Raw genomic sequence first — 25,172 nt, 5'->3', positions numbered from 1 at the left:
TGCCCTTTGTCTCCTCCTCCCTGAAAAAATACTAAAGTATGCTTCTGTTTACAGCAAAAATCATGTATAAAGATAAAGAACCCATCACCTTTTCAATGGGGTCATATATTTCAAAATTAGCTTGTGTCTATGTAAAAAGTATTTCTGTTTTCTTCGCTAGATTGCATGACATTTTTAAACATCTTGTTCTTGCCGGAATATTATCATGTCTTTCTATGCAGATTTTTCTTTCATTTTCTCTTTTCCTAGTATAAAGCTGAATACTCAGGGTATTTTCCCAAATTGGTTTGCGAAATGAATGCTTTAAATGCATGTTCATCTTTAAGTTACTAAATGTACATTCTGTATCATTTTTCACAGGAAATTCTGGATGATATTTCTGAATATTCAACAAATGTGAAAATCTCCGTCAGTCCTAAAATTCTTGCTGTTATTTGTTCAACATCTTGCACAACTGAAAAAGCCGATGACCGTGAAGTTGATTCTCCCGATGTGACAGCTCCCAAGAAATTGGATCCTACTGCTGACATTGCAGATGCTTATTTCTTTGAATTGCAGTCAGAATTAGAATTTCCAATTTCAGAATATGAAAAAGAAAGGCGAAAATATATACAGGTTGGTTTCATGATATGGTATTTTTTTCCTGTTTTTAAGGTGCCGACTGATGAATATTAACTCTATTTTTTCCCCCTTCTTCCAGCTGAAAAGAAAAAAAAAGAATTAAAACTATGGCGGCTAAAATGTTCTTAAATATTTTTGGAAAATATTCAAATTAACACCACGAAGCATACCTTTAATTTTACACAATTTTATATTTTTAAAACATAATATGTAATATATATGCTTATATAATAGTAAGAGTTTTATGTTCTTATTTTATAGAACAGGGTTTCTGAAAGTGGTAAACACCAGTAGCCTACATAGACTTTGGTGTTCTTCCCCCCCCCCCCAAGATTTGTAAGTTTGTAAGTGCATCCCCCTTCATCACAATAACTTTTTAAAAAATAATTTTAACATAGTGTTATTTTTTCAGACCGTTTGCCCTCACAGCTCTTGTGTTTCCCTCCGAAGGCTATGTATGCCACTGGTCAATACCAACCCCTGAGAGTCAGTGAAGTTTTGAAAGGGTTGGAGAAGCTCTAGGGTCGACAGGGGTACTGAAAGTATCTATATCAGTCAAAATACAAAGCAAATTTAGGTTTAACTAATTTTGCATTTAACTGAGGAAGATTCTAGTCCAAAGCCCCCATACAAGAAAAAAACAAGTTTGAGATCACTGTCATTTAAAAATAGGCAACTTTTAACAGAATTATCTAAAAGGGCTTTGTCATGGTTTTCTTGCAGTTTCAGTATTCTCTTAACAGAGCCCTAAACTTTTTTCCTTGTTAAAGAACATTTTATAGGCTTTTCAATTTGCATTTTTAATCTCCTATTAGTGGGATATGTTTAATCAACCAAATAATTACTTATTGATATCTAGAAATAAATTAGCTGTTTTGAGGGCAAGTGATTTACAAAGTAACAATGGGAAATGCTTTGTTGATAAAGCAAAGATTAACAACTAAATTGCAGATACGTGATTTGGGGTTCCTTGAAACTCTGAAACACATGTCTGCAATTTAGTTGCTAGTTTGTGCTTTATCAAAGTTGTGTTTCCTATGTTACTTTGTTGCACAAAAGTATTTATTTATTTGTTTTACACCCCAAAGCAGTATACTACTAAATTTGCGTTGTACCTCTCAGATACCTAAGCTTCAGAACAATTTTGTTCAAATGTGAGAGAAAACTCCGACAATCTTTCTGCAGAAATTCTACTGATTTCTGTTGAATTTCTGTAGAAGTCCTGCAGATTTCTTTAAATTAAAAGCAAATCTAAAATTCTTGCAAATTACACTCATTCGGCGGAAAGCAGTGCAAAATGTTGAATTTAATGCGTCATTTGCAGGAACTGCATAACAATAAATGTCTTCATTCTTGAAGAAAACTATTTGGAGATTTAAAAAAAAAGGGATCCTCTGACATTTTAACAATGCCTTTGCATACAGTGGTGCCAAATGCGGATTTTTCAAAACATTAACAAATATATGCCTTTAAGTACTTTATATGTTTTCATTTTGATGAAAACTCTAGCTATACTTTTTTTTAATTTGTTTTTTGTAGACATCAACAAAGTTTAAAATTATTTGGGCACTAGACATTTTATTTAGTCCAAGATATTTTTTGGCCACCAAAGGAAGACTTGTTTTCGTAGAAACTGATGAAAAACTATTCCAAAACTGCCATGACCAAATGTTTTATCTTATACATAGTCTGGGGTCATCCACAAATCAATCAGTTTTTGTTAAAAGGGTGTAAGTCAACTTACAAATAATGATTGACTTATGCTCTTTCAACAAAAAGGTGATTCAGATGATGTCACACATTGAGGGGTGAGGGGGTTTGTGAAATTGTGACCCTTTGTGATAGGGTTAACTAGTAGTGCAACATTGCACATTTTGGGCAAGTAACATTTTTGAATTAATAATATGCTTATGTAATGTGGCATGACAAGGAGAGGAGGGATCAAGTGTGACACTTTGACAAGCAGGAGAGGAGGTCAATTGTGTTGAAAAAAAAGTAACACTTCCCATTTATAGATTTTGCTTTTGCTCAATTTTTAATAACATGATTTTGTTTTTTTTATCATTACATGGCATAAGCCACAATTGCACTGTAGTGCAAGCTACGTGAAATAATTTCAATTACATTTTTTGGAAAAGATGTACGGTTGTATTTAAAAAAAACAAAACAAAACAAACTAAATAGCATAGTTGGTCCGAGACAAACGTTTCATTGTTTTATCTTTATGAGAAATCTTTAAATATAAGTACTTACTCAGACTTTTCATGTAATGTAAGTCACTCGTTCCAAGTAAAAGGCAAGTTAAAATGAACATATATTCAAATTTGTACTTTTAGTTGGACTAAGTTAAAGAAAGCTAAAAAATTGTGTAAATGTGTTCAATTAATCTGGCCTGTATAATATTTTTTTCAGCTAGCAAGTATGTGTTAAATTGTAGGTTTTTCCAGTGAAGTGTAGTTTACACACATGTGGGCAGTGTATGTATAAAAATAGCCAGCAACATTTAAAGGTTTTGTTTTTCGTTTTGTTTTGCATGTCAAAAAAGGGAAAAGACCTCTTTTCCTCATATTAATGTCTTTAAATATTCATATTTGTAATCTTTAAATTTGCTTTTGCTTAGGATAAACTCAAATGTAAGCAGAATGAGTTTGAAATTCACTCTAAAGAGCTTCGGCAGCAAACTGAACAAGTGTATCAATTTTTTAAAAGGAAAAATGATCTTGACACAAAGAGAAGAGTTGGAGAATTGGAGAAGTTTCAAGAAACAATGTAAGTGTGCATTTCCTTTTGAATTTAACTTTTAAATTTTCATTACTCAGTTAGTCTAAAGTTCCATAGCGCTTATAAGCAGGGCTGTGGAGTCGGAGGAAAAATTATCTACTCTGGCTCCAAGAATTTTAGAGCCTTCAGCTTTGACTACTTTCCCATAAAATCAGCGTGACTCTGACTCTTACTGTGCAAGTACTGGCCAAGGGTGGATCCATCATCCAGTTTTGGAGAGGGTCATTTCCGGAGGGGGGGGGGAGTCATAAGTGTTATTTTTTTTTTTTAAATGGGGGATCATGAGTAAATTTTTCAAAATAGAAGTCCCCAAAACCGAGTTTTAGACTATCTTTGGTCCTTAAAGGGGTGGGGGCGATCCCCTTCTGGATCCCTGTCTGGTACTGGCAGAGTTGCGGACTATGAGGACTATGAGGGAAATGACGAACTTTCAAACCTTCAACTCCCGCCTCCGACTCTTTTACCTCAAAATTAGTTTAACTCTAGGGCCGTTTCCATGGACACTTTTGACCCCGGAAAAAACCTGCTTTTCACCGCATTTTAGTTATTTGCGGGGTACGTATATGTGGAATTTTTCTCCTCCTGCTTGCTTCTGGAGGGAAAGCGGAGTTTCGTCTACTTGCTGGGTGTAGCCGCTAAGGATGCTGGATAAAAACCGCTTTCTCTGGTATCATGGAAAATTTCTTTTTACATGGAAACTGGGAATTTTTCAATCAGTTTTTTGAGGAGCCGGGGCGGGGATTTACAGGGTCGAAAAGTGTGCTGTGAATGCGGCTTCTGAGTCCATAACCCTGATTATAAATACTATACAACTTCATTTACATGGACTAACTGCGACCAAAGACAATTGGGATAATAAGGGTAGAATGGATCCTTAAATAAACAAAGCATTGTCAAAAAAAAAAGTCTTGTAGCAAAACAACAGAAAATTGTTTATAAAATGTACCAAAAGTTTTCATATAATTTCTTAACAAACAAATTGATCCACTGTCTTCTGGTTTAAACATGCCTGTTGTTTGTTTGAATAAAGCATGGTCAATCTAACACTTTTATCATTATGGTTCAGCTGCAACGGTGTTTGTTAGGTTACCATAATTTACTGTTCTATCTTTGCTGAAGTTGTACATTTAATTAATATTGAAAAGCAAATGGTCAAGGTACTTACAGTTAGGTTCCCGCTTTTATATTTAAAATTATACACCTGATCATAAATCTTTCTTTAAGAATTATAACTTTCAACCAGATAATGCGGAGAGCCAGATGAATAAGGGTCAGATAAACAAGGTCCTACTGTATTGAAAGTGTACCAGCCAAATGCATGTTGTGCAATTTCCGGACACCATATGAAACTGTTAAACACCTTATATCAGGGTGTTCTACATGCACTTAATGGTATAATGTTAAAAAAATATTTTTAAAAGTCAAGTGATTTCTGAATTAAGTCATATGAACATAGTGTAAAGTTTTTTTTTTTTTTTTTTTTGTTAGATATTGTGTGATTTTGAAATCCCTTATAAACACAAGTACAGAAATAGTGTAAAATAAAAAATAACAATGTCATGTAGCACAAACTGCTGATTACTGCAGACACGTCTTTCGGCATTGGAAGGAACAAGGAATGCCTTTTTCAATGCAAAAGAGATAATGCCTTTTCAACCATAAGCTCATTTCTTTTGCATTTTAAAATACGTTCCTTGTAACGCTGAAACAAATGTCCCCAATAATCTGCAATTTGTGCTACATGAAGTTGTTATTTCTTATTTTACATTTTTTGCACAAAGGTATTTATTTAACACAAATATTGCTTTCAGGGATTTTAAATCAATGAAATCCTCCTTTGCAATGTGATGAAATACAAAATAATGACAAGATATGCTTTTTAATACAAAAATATACTTTTATATTCATAAAATATTTCTCAGATACAAATTTATAAACATATTTTGATGTATTTTTTTTGAAATGGAAATGAATTAGTCATTGGAAAAGTAGTGAAGAGCATTATCAAACAAAATGAAAGTATGCTTTTATGAAATTTCATTATCTAAATAAAACGTCAAAGTTTTGTTTGATATTGCTTTTGATAATTTTTCCCCAAGGACATTAATATATTTTTTTTTAATGTGCTTATAGATTTTATTGTCTGTTAGAAACTTTTCTGTATATAATATATTCTGAACAATAAATCTGAATATAAACTACTGTATCTCTTTAAAATGATTGAATGTATTAAATAGCTTCCAATTTTCTTTATTATCATTTATGTGTTTTTTTTTTTTGAGCAATCACGATTGCTTATTGCTTTCATTTGACTGTTTTCGGCGTCCTATCATTTTATTTTCCCACCCTCCGCACCATCACCGTTGACCGGCTCCTCACGATGCTGCTCCCATAGCGAAAGCTGCCCAGGTTGCATCCATGTCCTACACACACGCACATACACAACTACACACACGCACGCACACACACCTACACACAAATACACCTACACACACTTACACACAAACACATACACATGCATACATACAGACACCTACACATACACACAACTACCCACACATTCATGCCCGCACACAGACACAAACACATATGCCTACACACACATACCCCGCCCCCACGCACACACATTCATACACACAACTACCCACACACTTATGCCAGCACACAGACACAAACACACATGCCTACACGCACATACACATACCCCCTTCACACAAACACACATACCCCCACACACAAACACTCGTGATTGCGAAAAACATAATTTGAATTCAAGATGTCAAAATTCAAATTAATTTTTTTTAAATGTGAGTATGAAGGCTGTGAAGAGTGAGCAACATATATATGTTTCTTTCTGTAAAATTTGTCCACAGTTGTGACATTCAAGGCTCAATATATTAAGACACAGCTTTATTTACATCGTTATATCTACATTCATGCAACAGTTTCAGTTCCTGCGAAACACATTTTACAAATAACTTAGTTCATAGTATGCAGTTCAATTATACAGCTTGAAGGTTACACCAGTAAACTAGCTGTGTGTAGAAGTTGAGGATTTTTACTTAAATTTTACAACTCTTGAATGTTTTATTCACAACACTTCTAAATGAGATCTTTTGATTTGTGAGACTTTGGCTTGAAATGCAATAACAGGTTGTATTAATTATCAGATAATCATAAACATTCTCAACACTACCTGATTTGTTTTCATTACATTTGAAGTTTTACCTATTGGTTACATTTTTAATTCAAGCAACAATGCAACAGCAATTTCGTTAATCTTGTGCTTTGTGTACTGATGCTTGATATTTTGTTTCCGGTTAGGTACATAGGCAACAATTAAGATATGTAGGTTCTACTAGTAGGACTTCCCTACTAACCTGTCCTTCCTAAGGTAGGTAGGACTTCCCTACTGTTCTACATTGGATAGCAATGAAGCATGAATTATCCCTAATTGGTATTTGTTCAATAAATCGTTTTTGCAAATATACTGCAGTTTTTTTATGTCTGAAACCTTTGGTTTTGAGATTCATTTTGAATCTGTAATGTTTTGTATTTCAGGGAATGTATATCAAAGTTTCTTTTATTCCTCTTTCGACAGGAGCTATATCCAATCAAAAACTTGGTCTGTTTTCTTTTGTAGTTTAATTCTTTATCATCTTTTGAGTTTTTTTTTCTTTTTAGTCTTATAGTGTAAAGTCAAAAAAAGAACATAAAAGTGGAAACTTAAAAGTTTCCAAAGTGATACACACTGCAGTATATTTTAATAGACATTGAATTATATTTACTCTAAAATCAAAGCATAAAATGGAGCTTTTGCACAATTAGCTCAAATAAAAATTCAGTGTATTATTTTGTAGAATGAAGGAAGTTAAAGAGCGAGAATTACTCCAGAAGGAGCTTTATCAAGACCAAGCAAAGGTATAAAAACCTTTTAATTGAAGTACAAAAATTGTGTGCTCCTTTTTTTTTCTTTTTTTCTTTTTTTGGTATAAATTTTCAGATGCATTAGACAATTTTGAACTTTTTACAACAGTAAAAATTAGGATATGAGAATGCTAGCTCGAAAGTGCATATATAATTGTCAGTCAAAGAAATATTGTAGGAATGCAGTTGACATATATATATATATATATATATATATATATATATATATATATATATATATATATATATATATATATATATATATATATAGGTGCAATATAATATTATTTACAAAGTGTAGGATGATTTAATTAATACAAACTGAACTGAAAATGATTCCATTCCCCGTGTGTGTCTTTTTTGTAAAATGCCAGAAACAGTTAAAAATTTCATTATACAATAAAAAGATAGTGAAATTCAAGTACAATTACTTTTATTGAACGTTTAACTAAATTTGATTTGTGAAAGAAAGAACTGATCACTTGGGTGTGTGGGAAAGATAAGCTAAAAGTACTATTGACAGTTCTGTTTAAATGAAAGACTCATCTTTTAATAAAAATTCCATTATGTTATCATCCTTAAAATTATTACCAAAATATACTTACTTGTATTCTAAATTCATAATACTAATGTATCAACAGTTTGAATAATAATTTTTGGAAAAAATGTTTTGTTAGTAATCTGAAGTGTCTCAATATTTATCAATTCATGACTCATGTCTTTTTCGTGTGCCATTCAACACTGCAATTTGGATCTTACACAATTTTTATTTTAATGTTTCAAGAAATATTATGTATTTGGGCCTATTTTTTTTAAAGGCTCTCTGTTCTGCATCCCAAACACAACATAATGTAATTTCAGTAATGAACTATAAGTGCTGTATTCTGTATCAGAAATGCAACAGCATTCTTTGGGGGAAAAAATTAAGCAGTTTTTGACCTTTAGGCTGTAATTCAAAGCTTTTAATGGAAAAAATTGTGTTCAACAGCAAAAGTATCAAATTGTCCTTGAATATAGAGCTGCTATGCAAACCATGAAGCTAACAGAAATGCAGAATAATAATAAAGTGGGCACGTAATAAGCATTAATGGGGTCGTTTCCAATATTTTAAAAGTATTTTTTCTGAAAAAACATGCTTAAAAACATAGGATCTAACAATTTTTTTAATAATTTGTTTAAGTTTAATATTTAAAAAAAAAATTACTTAAATCGGTAATCTTTCGTTGTTTACATTTCTTGTCGATGACATCACAAATGGTGAAATGCCATTCACAAAGAAAAATATTAAATTCGCATCTTTACTCACATGTATTGGCAACAATATGGTTGATGGCAAGTGTAGAGCTCAATTTTAATTCGCTTCTTGATTATCATAATGTGGAAACGCGGTACAAAGATGCGCCAAAAAGCATCATTTGTGACGTGATCTAGACCACGCCTTGTTTGAAAAATCGGACATTTAAAAAAATTAATTAAGAAATAACTGTTGGGAAAATGAAAGAATTTTCTGGGCCCATGTTATGTTTTTTGCTTATTCTATCAATTTCAGTGACTAAAAGTACTATTTTGACTGAAGGAAACTACCCCATTGCAAATGTTTATTTTTGATTTTTTTTTTTGAATTTTTGTTATTTATTGTATGTTAGCTTTATTGTATAAACTTGCTTATTTGGTTTCCGCTGGAAATAAAAAGCTCAAAAAAAAGTCTATTTACTAACATTCCCGTATTGTTAGTATATTAAATCCAAAACGCGTTTCTTCAAATATCTGGAAAACTCATTCTGCAGATACTGCCGTTTACCTGCTCATGGCAGAATACACTTTCTATTGAATATGAAGCATACATATTTTTTAAGAAAAACTAAATTGCATAATTTGAGCATTAAAACTCGCTGGTAGAAATTTATTCTGATATGCAAATATACTGGTATATTATGAATATTATTTTATGAATTTGTGAAAGGATCTTTTTGAGACAAAACCTATATAATCAAAACCATGGGTCCCAAAGTATGTTTGTGTGGTCTTCTAAGCGTATTAATCATTAATTGAATTAAACTTTCAAACTTTAATATATTTAAAAATGTATTCTTGATGTATGTTTTCAATTCTTTGCCCCAAACAAATCATTAGCTTTTATCTATTGATTTTAGCAAACGGTATATAAGACTGAAAAAATATTGTTTTTAGATAGAGCAAAAATTACGTTTTAAAGTGTTTTAGCTGTTTAATTTTCTACATCTACTGTAATAAAATTGAATGTGTAGTTTCCTTTTTTTCCCCTGCAGAAACGAAGTGCAAAAGTTTATGAAGCTGAAATGAAACAAAAAAGAGCTGAAGAAGAATTTAAAAAGAGGTAATTTAGTTGCGAACATAATTGATAAAGTTATTTCTGGGAAAAAAAAATTTTGTTTGAAAAAAAAGTGAAAACATAAATAAGAACTTAAAAATTTAGAACTAAAAGAAAGAGTAATTTTTTCTACATCTGATAGAATATGTTTGGAACTTCCATGTTGCAGTAAATTTGAATTACGTTTTTTTAAGCTGATTTTAGATACGGCTAAGCCTTTATTCCCGCAATTGGTAACCAAATTTATTGTTCGCCGACAAGGAAAGAGAACGCAATGATTTAAAATGTTTATCTGTTGCCAGTTTATATGTTAACAAATAAAATACTTGTAATTGAATTTTAATAGTATAAGGCTTTTGAAAGGATTTTCATATTTTCCTCTTGGTTCTACATTTACCACTCAATTGGGGTTTTAAAAATTTTTAATTTTAGTTTCTTGTCAATTACACAAAAACACAATTGCAAACTTATTGGATGGGGACTCATACTTCTGTAAACGACAATAAAATCAGTGACACACTTTATGACCATTCAGACACCAAAATAGAGTATAAAGTTTATTCATAAAGCTAAATCTAACTTCTCTTAAAATTCTTAGCTGAACTTTATTTAGAGCATTTTGTGCGAAAAAAAGTTCTTATTCTAGTTATATTACAGTAAGTTTTAAACAGGGTTCAAAAATATCATCATATTATCGAAAATATCCAATATTTTGATATATATCGGATATTTTGATATGTATCCGTTATTTTCAATCAGCACAAACAAGCCTTCAAAATAAAAAATGCATCTTCAAATCACTCTTTATTTTCTTATTATTAAAATGTAAGGACTTAAAAGTAAGGTTGCTTTCATTATTTACATCTAATATTTGATATTTCATTTTGCATTTTAATCAATTTTAATGCAGTTAATTCAGCATTAGTTGTTTTACATATTTTTCTTCAGTTAGCTACTTTTGCAGTTATATGCTTCATAAATAAAACAGATGCATTAGTTGGAGCTGTCATAAGACATTTTCTCTAGATCTGACCAATGTTTAATTAGGAACTTTTAATGTGAATTTAAGTTGTTGCATTACATAATAATTTTATGAATATACTAGTGGTACCCGCACAGCTTTGCCCGTTGTAGAAAATTAAAAGGTCGTTTGGTTTGCCTGTATATTTACAAATAATGGGTGATGAATTTCTCGCCAATTGGCTATGTTCATTCACTCTCCCATGTCATGATAATTTCGTAATTAACTCGCCCATTTTAAGATGATTTTGCTCCAGAAAATGTTCTTAAAATTGAAATAGAAAAAGAACAAAATCGAATTTTTGAAAAATCGCTTTGAGGTGCACACCCCTATGCTACAAACTAACTTTGTGCCAGATTTCATGAAAAGCGGCCAAACGGTCTAGGCGCTATGCACGTCACAGAGATCCAGACATCCTGATAGAGAGACTTTGAGCTTTATTATTAGTAAAGAAAATACAAGTAAAAAAGGAATGCTGTATTAATTTGTCATATTAATGACGTATTAATCCATCATTAAAATATAGTACATAACTTTTTGGTTATTTTTAATAATAAATAAACAAGATTATTATGATTAATATAATTTTTATATCGAAAATACCGTAGTTGAAAAACATATCGAAGAAAATATCATGATATTTTCAAAATAAATATCGGATATATATCATGATATATATCAACTGATACATATTGGCGAACTCTGGTTTGAAACATAGTTTAGCTTGTGTAATTTTTCTGTTGTGCTGTTGAATGGGGGGATTTTGTGACAGCATAGGGTGAGGTTGTGCCACATCAAATACCAGCCAATACCAATAGGTGAAATTATGTTAAGATAAAACAGAGTGCAGCGCATTTTGAACCTTCCAAATCTGTTATAAAAACAGCATCCTACCTGTTAAAGTTGTGCCACACTCTAAATTATTCATAATCTAATACCACTAAAAAATCCCTAATATGGCAAAGTCACTAGAGATGAGACGGGCTCAGCCCGAAGATAGGAGACCGAAAATAGAGATAATTCTAGAACCCAAAATAGGTTTCGGGCTCGGGCTCAAGCACAGATATTCAATCGCCAATCTCCATACAAATTCAAAGCAAATAAACATTTTCCTACTGTGAGAAAATGAAAGGAACATTTAAATCAGTTCAATCAATGTCAAATTTACCCCCCTCCCCCCAAAAAGAATTAACGCTTATTTATAGTGTTTCTTTGCGATTACTATTGCAATATGTCATACAGTAATGCATTTGAAGTGGAGCATTTTTTAAAAAATTAGAAACTTCTGTTAATGAAGAACATTTGATGTAACATTTTTCATTAACAGAGAGATCATGTCAGACTGTAGAAGGCTCAGTTTTTGATACAAGAAAGTTTCCTTCGGGCTCGGATTTTGGTCTGAGACAATATCACTCAGGCTTGAGCAGGCTTGGTTACAAATTTTCGGGCTCGGGCGGGCCCGGGCTCTCAAAAATGAGCCCGAACTCATCTTTAAAAGTCACCCCATTTGATGGTATATTCTTATAGGAGCTTTTTTTTTTATTTTCTCTTAGCTATTTTTTAAATTCACCAAACTAGTAATTTTTTTAGAATTTTCAACTATAACTTTTTTGCTATTCATTTATGTAACTTGTTTTGGTAGAAGCGTACACAAATTCCTATTGAATTAAGCATGTTTTTTAAGAATTTAAACTTAATTTTCCATTGTTGAAATCTGTACCTTAGAGCCAGTCTGACGTAAGTCCAAAAATTGCAAATTTCTGTTTATTACTGCATTGTATGTAAAATCCTATTCCGCATTGAGCCATGTGAATGCAATTCTAAAAAAAAAAAAAAAAATAATAATAGAAATCATAAATGTTATTTACCAGTGTTAAATTAGTGTGCGCCCAATCTTTTGTATGTTCCATGCAAAAGCTTTTCCTCTCTCCTCTTAGGTTGCAATTATGTGACTTATGTTGTTCTGGCTCTGAGGTACAGAAATGTATCAATAATTAATTATTTTATTTTATGCGAAATTAATCTTTTGTTTATTTATCAAATTTTGTCATTTTTTGCTCAGAAAGCAAGAACAAGACGAACTAAGAGTCCAGTTAAACAACTGCCAAAAAGAATCTGACAATATTGTCTTGAAATCACTGGAAAAGATCAACTCTTGTATGCATCCATCTTACTTGAGAGTTTCTATTCAAGATCACACCAATCAAATAAAAGGAATGTTCCAAAATCTAAATTCTTTTGTTGAAGATAGAGAAAACAAGTTACTAACAATTGACGACATTTTAAATGCCAATCTTCTTGTTAAAAAAATTTATGAGTACCTTCAAAATATAATTATAGATATAGGTATGTATGCCTTTTATTTCTATGTTATTATTTCTCCTTGAAAAAGAAATAGAAAATCAAATATATGTATCTAAATCTTTACAGATCATGCCAAAGTTAAAGCTTTGCAAGAGCAGGAAGCACAGACTCATTATTATGCTAAGACTGCTAATGCCCTGCCTCAAGAAAGTTTCCCTGATTCTTCAGTCACATCAGCACCTTCAGCAGCAAATGAAGGTTAGAATCTTATTAAACTTTTTTTTTCTTTAATTTCAAACTGACACTTTTATGAAGAATTTTACAAAACCCAGCGCCTGCTATGTTCTATTGTTTATGTTTTTTTTGCCATTTTTAGTTGACTTATATAACAAATAGTTTCATTTTTTAAAGTTGTTTTAAGGATTTTTTTAGTGTTATAAACTTGTTTTGAATTTTTATACATGCAGTTAAATTGTACTAAATTGAAGTAACATTCTTTCAATTTGTGCATGTTTAGAGGAATTAGTAAAGGGCAATAACTTTGGTGTTGTCCTAGGGTGCCATATACTATCAAATGAGCACAGTTTTTCAATATCCTGTTTTTTTTTTTTTTTAAATGTTAAAATAAAATGTGAGTTTGTTACGTCAGTCATATACAGTCAGACCTCGATATAACCACCCGCTTATCAGACCATATGCTTATAAAGTCACCCCACATGTAAGATCAATTTTCTTAAGTCCTGGCTCACTGAATAGGAATTCTATGCTATGTATCATCGGATATATAGTCAGGTTGTAATACAATAAGTGTTTATAAGGTCTCTTTTGTCTGACTTTCTCTCAATGATTTCAGTGCCTAACAGGTTCACTCCAATGATTTTTTCTCAATGTACGATCCTTAAAAAGTGAAAAGTCAATGTAACATAAAGTGCAGATAATGCAATAGAAAGTGAGTATAATGAAAGTGTGATACTAAAATATGAAGCAGTAACACAAGCACTCAACTTGCACACATTGTGAGACATTTTTTTTTATCAGCAATGAGAGAGCTGAGGGAAATTTTTAGAAAATTCTTAGAAACCATTGAGTTTAAATTAAAAAAGTATTGCAACAGTCCTGTATTATTAACTAGCGGTACTTGCACGGCTTTGTCTGTAGTGGAAAATTAAAAGGTCATTTGGTTCGCCTGTATATTTACAAATAGTAGATGATGAATTTCTCGGCAATACGCTATGGTGATTTGCTCGCCCAAGTTATGGTAATTTACTCATCCATGTTATGATAACTTGATTGTCCACGTTATGATAACTTGTTCTTCCACGTTATGATAACTTGCTCGTCCATGTTATGATAACTTATTTATTGGTGCAGAGGAATTAAATCCAAAATAAAATCATAGAAAAAGAACAAAATCGAATTTTTGAAAATTCGCTTGAAGGTGCACACTCCCATGCTACAACTAATTTTGTGCCAAATTTCAAAAAACGGTCCAGGCGCTATGTGCATCACAGACATCTATCTAAACATCCAGACTTTCAACTTTATTATTAGTAAAGTTAATTTTAAACAAGGTTAATTGTGCATCAGAACTTTGCTTGGGTATATTTGTATCCCGACGGGTGACCTTATATCCAGGTCCAACTGTAATGACTTCATTTTTCTTTATTTATCTTCAATTCAAGCATTTAAGTTCATAAAATACGTATTTTTGTATAGAAAAGTAAAGAATGTAATACCTATTAGTGTAATTTTTTTTAGGTTCTAGCAGTAAATTTGACATGCAAGTTGCTGTGGATAATAGTCAAAAGTCAAAGTCTTCTCTTGAAAAAGAGAAAAAAAATGAAGGTAATTTAAAAAATAAAAATAAATTGAAGACTTTAGTTTATATTTTTTGTTAGCCATATATTATTGTATAATTTACAAAAGTTATTTTTGTGACCTATATATTATATAATTTTCAAAAGTTGTACTTTATCGATTTCTGTAACTTGTTAATGTAAAATGTTTGTTAAATGCTAATCATTGCTACAAATGAAATTTGGGGTATTTTAGTTTTCACTTAATGCAAGAAAGTGTACATAAAGGTTAAGTCAGAAACTTAATTTAAATATTAATTTCATGTCCAACTTTTTTGATGGAAAATATCTTGATGTTTTTCCCACAGCTAAAATCCAGATGTTTGAATGGAGTAGAGTCAGATGCCCATCCAAGATTCAAGTTTATAGGTCTTTTTTAGGGAGGGGAGAGAAAGTAGCACTAATATTTGACTGTTTTAACTTTTTCTTTTGTGTGTTCTCACATTATAAAAGTTTGAATTCAGTGTCTCTTTTTTTCCCCCACAACTTTATCCAAATGCTTAAAACTTGCTCACTTTTATTACACTTAACTTACACAAGCATTCCAAAATTCGATAAATCTTTTAAATGTTAATCAAGTATTAATTCTAAGTTTTGTAGAATTGTATAAAAGTATATAAAAAGAATTAGTATTTAACGTTTTTAGCAATTTATTTTCGTGCACATTATAAATTGATCAAGAAATTATATAAGACATTGATTAAAAAAAAATATTCATTCACCCTGTCAAAAAGGAGGTGATGTCTTTGAAATTGAAAATTGCAATTCCTGCTAAGAATGGTAATTTCAAAAACAGCCACAGAAGGTTGAAATTTTGTATGTAGATCCAGTACAACGTCTAATTGTGTGCCTCTTTCTTTGGTTACAATAAAAAGTTCCAAATGGACTTTTTACACATCTTGTGCTTTATCAACGTTAATTTCAAGTTTTTTTTCATATCAAGATATTTTTTATGGGCATCACTCAATCGGATTCTGTAGTTAAGTAACTATTTTTCATCATACTATTTGCTGGGCCTTGGGTAGACTCTAAAGTTCCAATGGATCCCAAACCATGTTAATGTCAATGGTAAAAAAATGACGGGAGGCTGTCAAAGCAATGGACAGCTCTTCCCCAACCGAAACAACTGAGCTCTCTCCACTCTGTTAAGTTTCGGATAAAATTTGTAGTTCAAAGATGGAACTGTTAGAGGCTGGAGAGACTCATTGGGAAAGAATTGGGAGAGCCTCATTTCTCCGAAGGTCCCCGCGACCACAATCTAACCCGTGTGGTTAGTGTGGCAGCTTTCAGGATGAGGATAGGGCATGATTATCTTGCACCACAGTTCCACCATATTGGTGTCCTGACATCACCAGAGTGCAGGGGCATGCACAAGGGGGGGGGGGAGAAGGGACACCCGTTGGCCCGGCCCCAAGCCTGAAGGGGGCCCAATATTTTTTAAAACTAGGCGTGAAATATTGAGGTAAACAATATGGAGGGGGCCTGGAAAAGTCATTTGTGACATGCCCCAAAATTTTTGCGCATCCCCTGCCAGAGTGCCACCTATGTGGCTACAGAACCATGAATGTGGAACACTTGAAGGCTTGCTCTGCTCTGGACCAAAGTAAAGAATTCCCAGACAATCTTTTCAGGGAAGAACATCTATACTGGTCAGCGCACCACCTAATGGCTAAACAGCCAAAGGTGGGTGTTGACTAGGAAGGAGGAAGGACTATTTTGTATAACTTGGTAAGTGTTGTTGGCACAGAGCTCCCAATTCGGTTTTATCTTTTTACTGTTAGCATTTAAAGGTGTATAATCAAACACAGTTTTCAGATTTCAAAGGAAATCATTTTTTAGTTATTTAAAGATATTTGTTATTTAGCAGAGGTACAAAAAAGTCTTATGGTGTCCACATGAGATATTTTATTTTGAAGTTGCTTTTGAGTTGCTGCAAGCTGTTTGCATGATTAAAAAAGTAATTCCGTTTTATTTATTCCGCATCACCAATGTGTTAGAAAATTCAGTTTGTATGTTTGTTTTCTTGTGAAAATGTATTTTACCATCTAAAAATATTTTAAGTACAATGTAATATGCTTTTGCATTCGTACTCTTTCAGAAGTGAAGAAAGCGATCTCTGTATTTATTGCTCCCGATGCTGTAGAAGAATACCATGATGTTATGGAACACTTCAAGCATATTGATAATATGCTGAAACCATTCATTACTGATTCTAGAGTATGCTGTGTTTTTAACTCATTATTTTTACATTTACTTTAAATAAATTCTATTTGTCTCAGGGATATGGAGATGATAAAAAGATTTAATCGAATCCCTAAGGTAGGTGATCAATTCACGTAAGTAGATGTTAAAATTACAATGCTATGGGGAGATTTCCCTAAAGAAAGTGAGTAGTTTGATCAAATCTCATAACTATTTTAGTGAAAAGATAAAATAAGCAAGTCAGAACTAGCACAGCTCTACATTTGGCTTGTTAGCACTCCTTTTATTATTGCTAAATATACCGTTGCAGTTACACAGATTAACCTATTCCTATTTCGAGTCACAACTGACTACAACTGTATATATGTCGAGGACTGCATACTAAGTGCCTTGCCTCCATTATTTTATATACCGATAGATGGCAGCACCATCACCGGATCGAACAGTTTATGAGAATTTAGAACTAGTGCAGGAGCTAATAGCTACCTGGTGCTAGCACCCCCAGAGGTATCGTTTCACTTGGAGGACATTGAGACCACAAGCATATTTAACGTCGCCCAGTCCCCTTTAATGACGACGGTGGATCTTCGACAATCGAGGTTCGAACCCAGGACCCTCCGGCCCCGAATCCGACACTCTACCGATCGGGCTACCATGGCCCAATAGATTAACCTAATTCTATGTTAGATTGTAGGAAAATTATCCTTAGTTGGATGTCAAGGATTCAGAAATGTTCCTTCAAACAATTCAAAACACAATGTAAAACAAAAAGATGTACCTGTAGAAAAGTAACTTACTTTGTAACTCAAAATGCCACAAAACAACATGTTTTAATAAAAATGAATTAACAATATTATTATTTAATAATTATATTCGCAAAAAATATTTAAAATAAACAGTAGTTTCATCTTTTTACCAAAATAGTTTAGGGATTTGATCAAATCACTTGCTTTCTTTAGGGAAATCACCCACAAAGTTGTAATTTTCAGATCTTCTTGGAGTTGATCATTTATCTTGAAGATCGGTTCAAATCTCAGTTTTCATAATTTTCCTGCAACATATTATTTTTCAATGAAAATTAAAAGATTAGAAAGGCCTTTTGTCACATTTTGTGTGAAGAGTTATTACTGTATAAAGTGTTATTAAATTCTCTCATAATTCGCGGCTATATCTTGTTCAGAGATTTTTACATTAAAAAAAAAAAGGTGAGATACCTTTTATGTGACAAAAGTTACAAAGCAATTGATCTCTTATTTCTTGAGAAATCCTTAAAAATGTGAATTTTTGAAAGTGTCCCAACACTTTTGGTCATATAGTGTAGTTATTCTAGAAAATAAATTTACTAAAATGCTTGACTATTGTTCATCTTTAAATGAATGCTTTGGTTGTTTTGCATGTTGTGAATTTCTCTCAGTAACTGTAAACTAACAATAGTATTTAATAAGGTAATTTTTATTTGTCAAATAGCTTATGTATTTGTTAAAACCAAAAAATAAATTAATATTGCATTGCTAATGAATTTTCAATTGAATTTCTTTCAGAATAAGAAATATAGGTTTGAACTACAAAAATCTATTAGTACTCCTATTAATGTTATAACCCCAGAGTCTGGTTCACATGTACGAGACAAAGTAAACCGTTTGCTGTCTATACTGAATGGCACAGTTGGAGAAAGGCATGGGAATGAATCTAAAAATGGATCTGTGGCATACAACTTCTGTGCTAATTTAATTGCAAAGCGATTTGTGGTAATTAACTTCATACTTTATCATTTTTATAAAAACCTTAATTTTTTATAAAGCAATTTTTTAAGAAAGAAGCTGTACAGTACAACCTTGTTTATCCAGATTAACTGGGATCAAAGGCAACCCAGATGAGCAAAAATCTGAGTAATATGGGTAATAAGCAAAATATGAGGTGTGGCCAAAAAATACGGTGAATAATTTTATATTAAAAAAAGTAATGAGGTTACATGAAATTTGATTTAATCCCCTTCAAAGTAGTGTGCTTGGTAAGCAGTACACTTATCCAAACAATGTCTCCATGATTGGAAGCATTTCTGAAAGGCGTCTTTCAGAAGGGCTTTCAGCTGCTCTGTCGTGGCCCTCTGGATGTCAACAATGGTGTCAAAACATTTTCCATTAAGCACATTTTCATTTTTGGGAAGAGCCAGAAGTCTGGTGGTGCTAAATCCGGTGAGTATGGTGGATGGGGACAGATTGAAACGCTTTTTCCGGCCAAAAACTCATGAAGCACCATCTTCCTTCGGTTCATGACTCAAAAGTCTGGGGGAAAATTCTGCCTTCACTCGTCTTATTTGCAACTTATCAGTTAAAATGCTTTGAACAAAACTGTATGAGATGCTAAGGTCTTCCGGTAGCTCTTATATAGTCATTTGTCAGGGCCCAATACAGGCTGATTATGCTACCGTTTTTCAGTACCTTCACAAAAATCTTGTTTTGAAATAGGTACTTTCACAAAAATCAAGTAGTAAAATCAGGTAGCTTCACAAAAACATAGAAAATTTCACAAAAATTTGCATTTTAAAATATAAAATTTTTTTCTCTGTTTAAAACAAAATTTACTTATAAAATAAAATTCTAAGCAGGTTTATATGAACAATCACTTAAATAGCAACCTTTTTGTGGTATTTTAACTAATTTTTAGCTGTTTCTCGCCAAAGTGTATTTATGCAATATTATCGCAATCTTTTAACATGTTTTGGGGAACCATTTTCTCATAATTTCCAATATTGTACACAGTACATAGCCCATTAAGCTGAAATTACGATGGTATTTTTGGTACTTCTTAGGTTTTTAGCTGCCCTCCCCCCCCCCCCTTCCCAAAAAAACGAAACCTGTTAAAAATAATACTAGATGACATTTACACTTTTCAAACTAAAATTTCACTTGTTCTACTTCTCTTTTACAAAAATAGGATGCCTCTAAAAGTTCACAAAAACAATGCTGATAAAAAAAAACTTTCACAAAAATAGAATGATGCAATACTTTCACAAAAATAGGTAGCGAGAAAAATATCCTGGATTGGCCCCTGTTTGTCTGTTTGAACGAATCATTGTTTTCCTTTTTGCACATTTTCTTCTGTTTTTGAGGTTACTGAACGTTCCGCACGCTGCTTGTTTTCAACAGTCCCATTTCTGTTTTTAAATTGGTCATACCACTTATTCACAGTCTTCAGAGTTACCACATAATCACCTAATTTTAACATTTCGTTAGCCCTTTTGCAATTTAAAGCAAAACTTAATGTGTTGTTCGAAATCCATGTTGCGCGACAGACACGATAAACTCAACCTCATTCTAGCGCCTCTGGCAGCCGACTGACAACTTCAAAGGTGTTACAACTTGTCCCTACTAGCCTCAAATGATCATGCTACTAGACAAATCACAGCATATGACTGTAGCTTCAACAATTGCTGCTATAAAAGTTCATTCACCGTACTTCTCGATCACACCTCGTACATTCGTAAGTAAGAAAAACTAATCTTTTGTTGCAGGAAAAAATGCTTTGTTCCAAAATTAGATAGGATTGTTACTCACAGACACTTTATCATCAATGTCTCAGCTGCAGTAATGCCTACCTGGCACTCCCAAATACACCATGTTGTTTATTTTGATTAACGTAATTTATTGCATTACCTACGCAGGAGTTGGTCACTTTATCAGAATAAAGAGCAAATATTTGGTGCATTTAATAATTCAGTTCTCTCTATCATAACTTTGAATTGTTATTTAAGTGAATGTATTTTTTTTTTTTTTTAAATCTACAAATTTGATCTGGATAAACGGGGGCATGATAAATGAGGCTCTACTGCTATAAAGTTTTTCGATTTTATTTACTACCTTCTAATATGAGTGTCATTTCTATTTAAAAATATTTAAGTGAAAATGCTCATTCTTAAAATCTATTTTTCAATGTAAAATCTTGTTGGTTCCTAAAAGACTTTTATTTTCATTTATAGGAACAAGGAGATAAACAAATTTCATCTCAACACACTTATGCTTTTCCATTTGCAATAGCTGCTATTGGGGTTTGGATGAAGAAACCAGAAGTTGGAAAATTAATTTTAGGTCATTTTTATACAAATTGTCCGTATCTAGTTCCTTATTATCCTCCAAAACAGGAAGGCCAATCAGATCAAGAATACTATGAGTAAGTTTTACATTTTTCGTACTTTGAATTCCTTAGTGATTCAGTGGTATGGTAATTGATAATTAATAGTTTGATTGTTCAGCTTTGGGTGCTTATCTAAGTTTATATTTATTAAACTTAAATATCATGGAAAAAACAATGAGCAATAGTTTTAAACATTGGAACATTTTTGAGTTGTATCAATGTAAGTTAATGCTTCACAATAAACCATAAGTATGCTATTGTATTTAATCAGATTTGTTGAGACAATATCATTAAATGCTCTAGTTCTGGAATGTCTTTTGAAATAAAATATTTAATCAGCTTTTAGTGATTTCAATTTGGATGAATAGTTTGCTTTGCATTCAAGAAATATCCCATCTTAATGGTGAGAGATTCAGCCACATCATTTTCAAATATTTCAAGGGGTTGAGACATAGAACTTATTATTTAGCAAATGGTCTCATTAAAAAAAATAGGGAGAGGGGATAGGGAAATGACGTGAGTATTTTTCTGATTTACAGTGCTGGTAAAAAAAAAAAATTGCATCACTCTCTCATTTTCACAACAATAGAGTTACGTGAGAAGTTTTGGTTGACCGATTAACGATGAATGTATGTGAAATTCTGCAAAACTTATGAAATAAACATTTAACAGCAGGAATCCGATAATTGTTGTCGTAGATCGGGGCTGTTTCCAGGCCATGGCAAACTGCTGACCCTTCTCATTTTTCCATTTCTGAACCTGCGTGTGAGTTTAAAGAAAAAAAAATTACTTAACCCCATGTCAATTTAAGTCTAATGGCAGGATAAAGGTTTCTAAATTGTTACTTATCAGTTTTGCCTTATGGCACGGAGCAGAATCGTCCTGAAAAATGATGTTTGGAACTGAAGTAAAGTGATCCCGGATAGTAGGAAGCAATTTCTCCTCCAAAATGCCATACACCTCTGCTTTTACTGTTCCTTGCACAAAGTGAAACCCACCAACTCCTTGATCAGAAATACATCCCCAAATCATCTGGGATATGGGATGCATGACTGTGTTGAATGCAGTCGGGATGATATTCCTCTCTTTTGCGGCGGGGGTGATGCAATTTTTTTTTACTACCACTGTAGATAATGATAAGATTTTATTCAGAAAAGCCTGATGACAGCCTGGGAATGGTCATTATGAAGCAACATTTGCCTATAACCTAAAATGTACTGCAAACTGTTTGCTTTTGCATGCAAAATAGTGTTTGATGTGCCATAAATTTGAAGCAGAAAAGTCCCCAACCAGAGAATGCTTTTTTTCATTGTGTCTGATGAACAATAGATGCAATGTTATTCTCCCAGTTTTTACAAAATTAAGTTCCAAAAATTATGATATGGCCTTAATCAGTGTCTTTGCTGAATAAATTAGTAAGTATAACAGTACTTTAAAGTTTGTATTCCAAAAATGTTCAGCCATCAATTGAATATGTTTTATGCTATTGCCAGCTATTCATCAATCTTCTGTTTTAAGAAATTAAATAAAGTTTAATTTTAGAACTTTCTTTTACATTTCAAAATGAAGTTTTACAATAACATTTTCCCCTAATGACTAAGACCCTTCTTTAAACTGGTATCCATAAAGAACTGCCCCCCCCCCCAACCTCTTTTTCCAGGTTGACAGAACTGCATTCTAAAAACAAAACTGCCTAGTCTTAGCTGCTTAAATTAAAATTTCTTCTACATAAGAGATTTAAATACAGTACAAATCATGGTATTTAAGGACTGCCGTTCCAGACAACAAAAATCTCATTCCTTCACTCCTTTTTGATATCAACTGCACTCTGATCTCTCATTCACCTCAGCAATGGTACAAAATAATCTTGCCAATACGAATTGTAACATATTATTGTCTCAGAGCAACAGTAAGATATCTTAGAGTTGTTCTGGGATTATATATCTTACTCTTGCTCTGATACGACAACATCAGCAACTTTATTATTATTATTATATCCAGGGCAGTATTTAAGGGATGTGGTTTAGGGTTCAACTCCACTACAAAAATTTTCAAAGCTATTTAAAAAATGCTTGCATTGTACTTTTTTTGTTGGAAAAATTATTACGATTTTATTTCTTATTTATTTGCTTTTTTTTAAATTTTACTTGAAAAACGAAATTGCAATTAAAGAATTGTACAAACCTAGTGCTTTATCTGCAGCATCCTTTCCTACAAAACAATGCAGCATTTTCCTTCAAATTTTTAATGACTGATGCTAACAAAAGCATCAATATTCTTTCAATTTGAAAGTGCCAAAATATTAAACATTTCTTCTAACTGTCAAAAAGTATGAATTTAAGAAGAACTTCTTTGAATGTGCGTGTATAAGTGCACTCATGTATTTTTTTGAGTTGTTAAAAATACTGTGTGTGTTTAATAGGGGTAAAGTTATGTAAAATTCATATTAGATTTTTTCCCTTTATGTAATAGATATGTCATTTTTTGCAATTTTTTCATGTTTTAATCTCTGAAAGCAGCGCCCCTGATTTAAATAACCTATTGTTACAAAATTTTAGTAAAATATACAACTCGATATAGTTTTATTGATCACTAGTGGTACCCGCACGGCTTTGCCTGTAGTTGAAAATTAAAAGGTCATTCGGTTCACCTGTATATTTACAAATAATGGATGACGAATTTCTCGCCGATTGGCTATTTTCATTCGCTCTCCCCCATTCCATGTCATGATAATTTCGTAATTTACTCGTCCATCTTATGATAATTTTGCTCTGGAAAATGTTCTTAAAATTGAAATAGAAAAGGAATAAAATCAAATTTTCAAAAAATCGCTTCGAGATGCACACCCACATGCTACAAACTAACTTTATGTCAAATTTCATGAAAATCGGCCGAACAGTCTAGGCGCTATGCGTGTCACAGACATCCCGACAGAGAGACTTTCCGCTTTATTTTTAGTAAAGAAGATATACATTTCACAAGATACACGGTTATTAAAATCCTACCTAAACGAAAATCTAGTTACCACCCTGTTTATATCCCATTTTATGTGATTTTTGTGTTTAACAAAACTATTAGTTCTGTCTGTATATTTATTTATTTATTTATTTTTTGTTAGATCTTTAGGTTACCATTATGACAGCCAAGGTGTGATAGAAAAACATAGTAATTTTCTCCTCCGTATTGGTGGATACGTTCGACTTTATGCTGCAATTATAGTGTCACCTTTGCCCCCGAACTCTGAAAACACTCACCCCCATGGGTTATCCTGGGGATGGAAATGGCTGTCACGCATTTTAAACATGGAGCCTAGGCCCGATGTCACAGCAACAATTTTATATCATTTTCTGGATGTCACTGGCCATGCATTGCAAAAGGAGTATGGGAAACAGTTTAAGAAGATTTTACATATTCTTTGTAAAGATTATTTTGCCAAGTTAAAGAAAGTAGGATCTAGTGGACCTGTCCAAAAACTTGAAAATTTCTTGCAACAGACTGTTAAAAAAGGTTATATTTCACCACCTGAAGGTCTTTTGGAACCTGGATTTTGGAACAGATAGTCGAAGAAATTAAGAAAAATGTACATTAAAATTACCAGCTTTATACACAACTTAAATTATTTTTTTGATAACAAATATTTTAAGTTTTTTAGCTATTACGTATAGTTTTTTAAAACATATCAATATGTGCAAAGTTTTTATTGTTTGAAAGTCTTAATTTTTATTCTTGACAATACTGCCATTTAAGTACTGTTTTATTTAAAATATTAATAATGAATTAACTAAAATAAGGATATTAAGCAGGGGTTCACAAAGTGGATGTCGCCGCACCTTAGAGTGAGTGCCTTAGAGAAAGGTGAGAGGGACTTCAAAGTGTCCCCGAGATCTATTTTAAAGTGAGCTTGAATAGGGTTGAATGTTGGACCCTATTTGAAAAAAGCCATATTTCTGAAACAGCTGCTCATATTACATTAAGT

At 32.3% G+C, this 25,172-nt stretch overlaps 1 protein-coding gene across 1 annotated transcript in view; it reads left to right on the top strand.

Annotated features, from left to right (window-relative positions):
- The window catches only part of LOC129220964 (mRNA export factor GLE1-like), a 36,244-nt gene extending 11,485 nt beyond the window's left edge, over positions 1–24,759 (top strand). Inside the window, exons 2-11 of the mRNA XM_054855399.1 lie at positions 361–615; positions 3,242–3,390; positions 7,263–7,323; positions 9,618–9,685; positions 12,763–13,046; positions 13,131–13,262; positions 16,959–17,077; positions 18,604–18,810; positions 21,042–21,232; positions 24,315–24,759. Coding sequence (XP_054711374.1) covers positions 361–615; positions 3,242–3,390; positions 7,263–7,323; positions 9,618–9,685; positions 12,763–13,046; positions 13,131–13,262; positions 16,959–17,077; positions 18,604–18,810; positions 21,042–21,232; positions 24,315–24,756 — 1,908 coding nt within the window. The 3' untranslated portion in view covers positions 24,757–24,759. The remainder of the gene's footprint in view (positions 1–360; positions 616–3,241; positions 3,391–7,262; positions 7,324–9,617; positions 9,686–12,762; positions 13,047–13,130; positions 13,263–16,958; positions 17,078–18,603; positions 18,811–21,041; positions 21,233–24,314) is intronic.
- The last annotated feature ends 413 nt before the right edge of the window (positions 24,760–25,172 follow it).

Source organism: Uloborus diversus, chromosome 4, assembly GCF_026930045.1.
Source record: "Uloborus diversus isolate 005 chromosome 4, Udiv.v.3.1, whole genome shotgun sequence".
Classification (NCBI taxonomy): Eukaryota; Metazoa; Arthropoda; class Arachnida; order Araneae; family Uloboridae; genus Uloborus; species Uloborus diversus.
The sequence above is the reverse complement of the archived record's forward strand: the minus strand, read 5'-3'. Positions and strand labels throughout refer to the sequence as shown.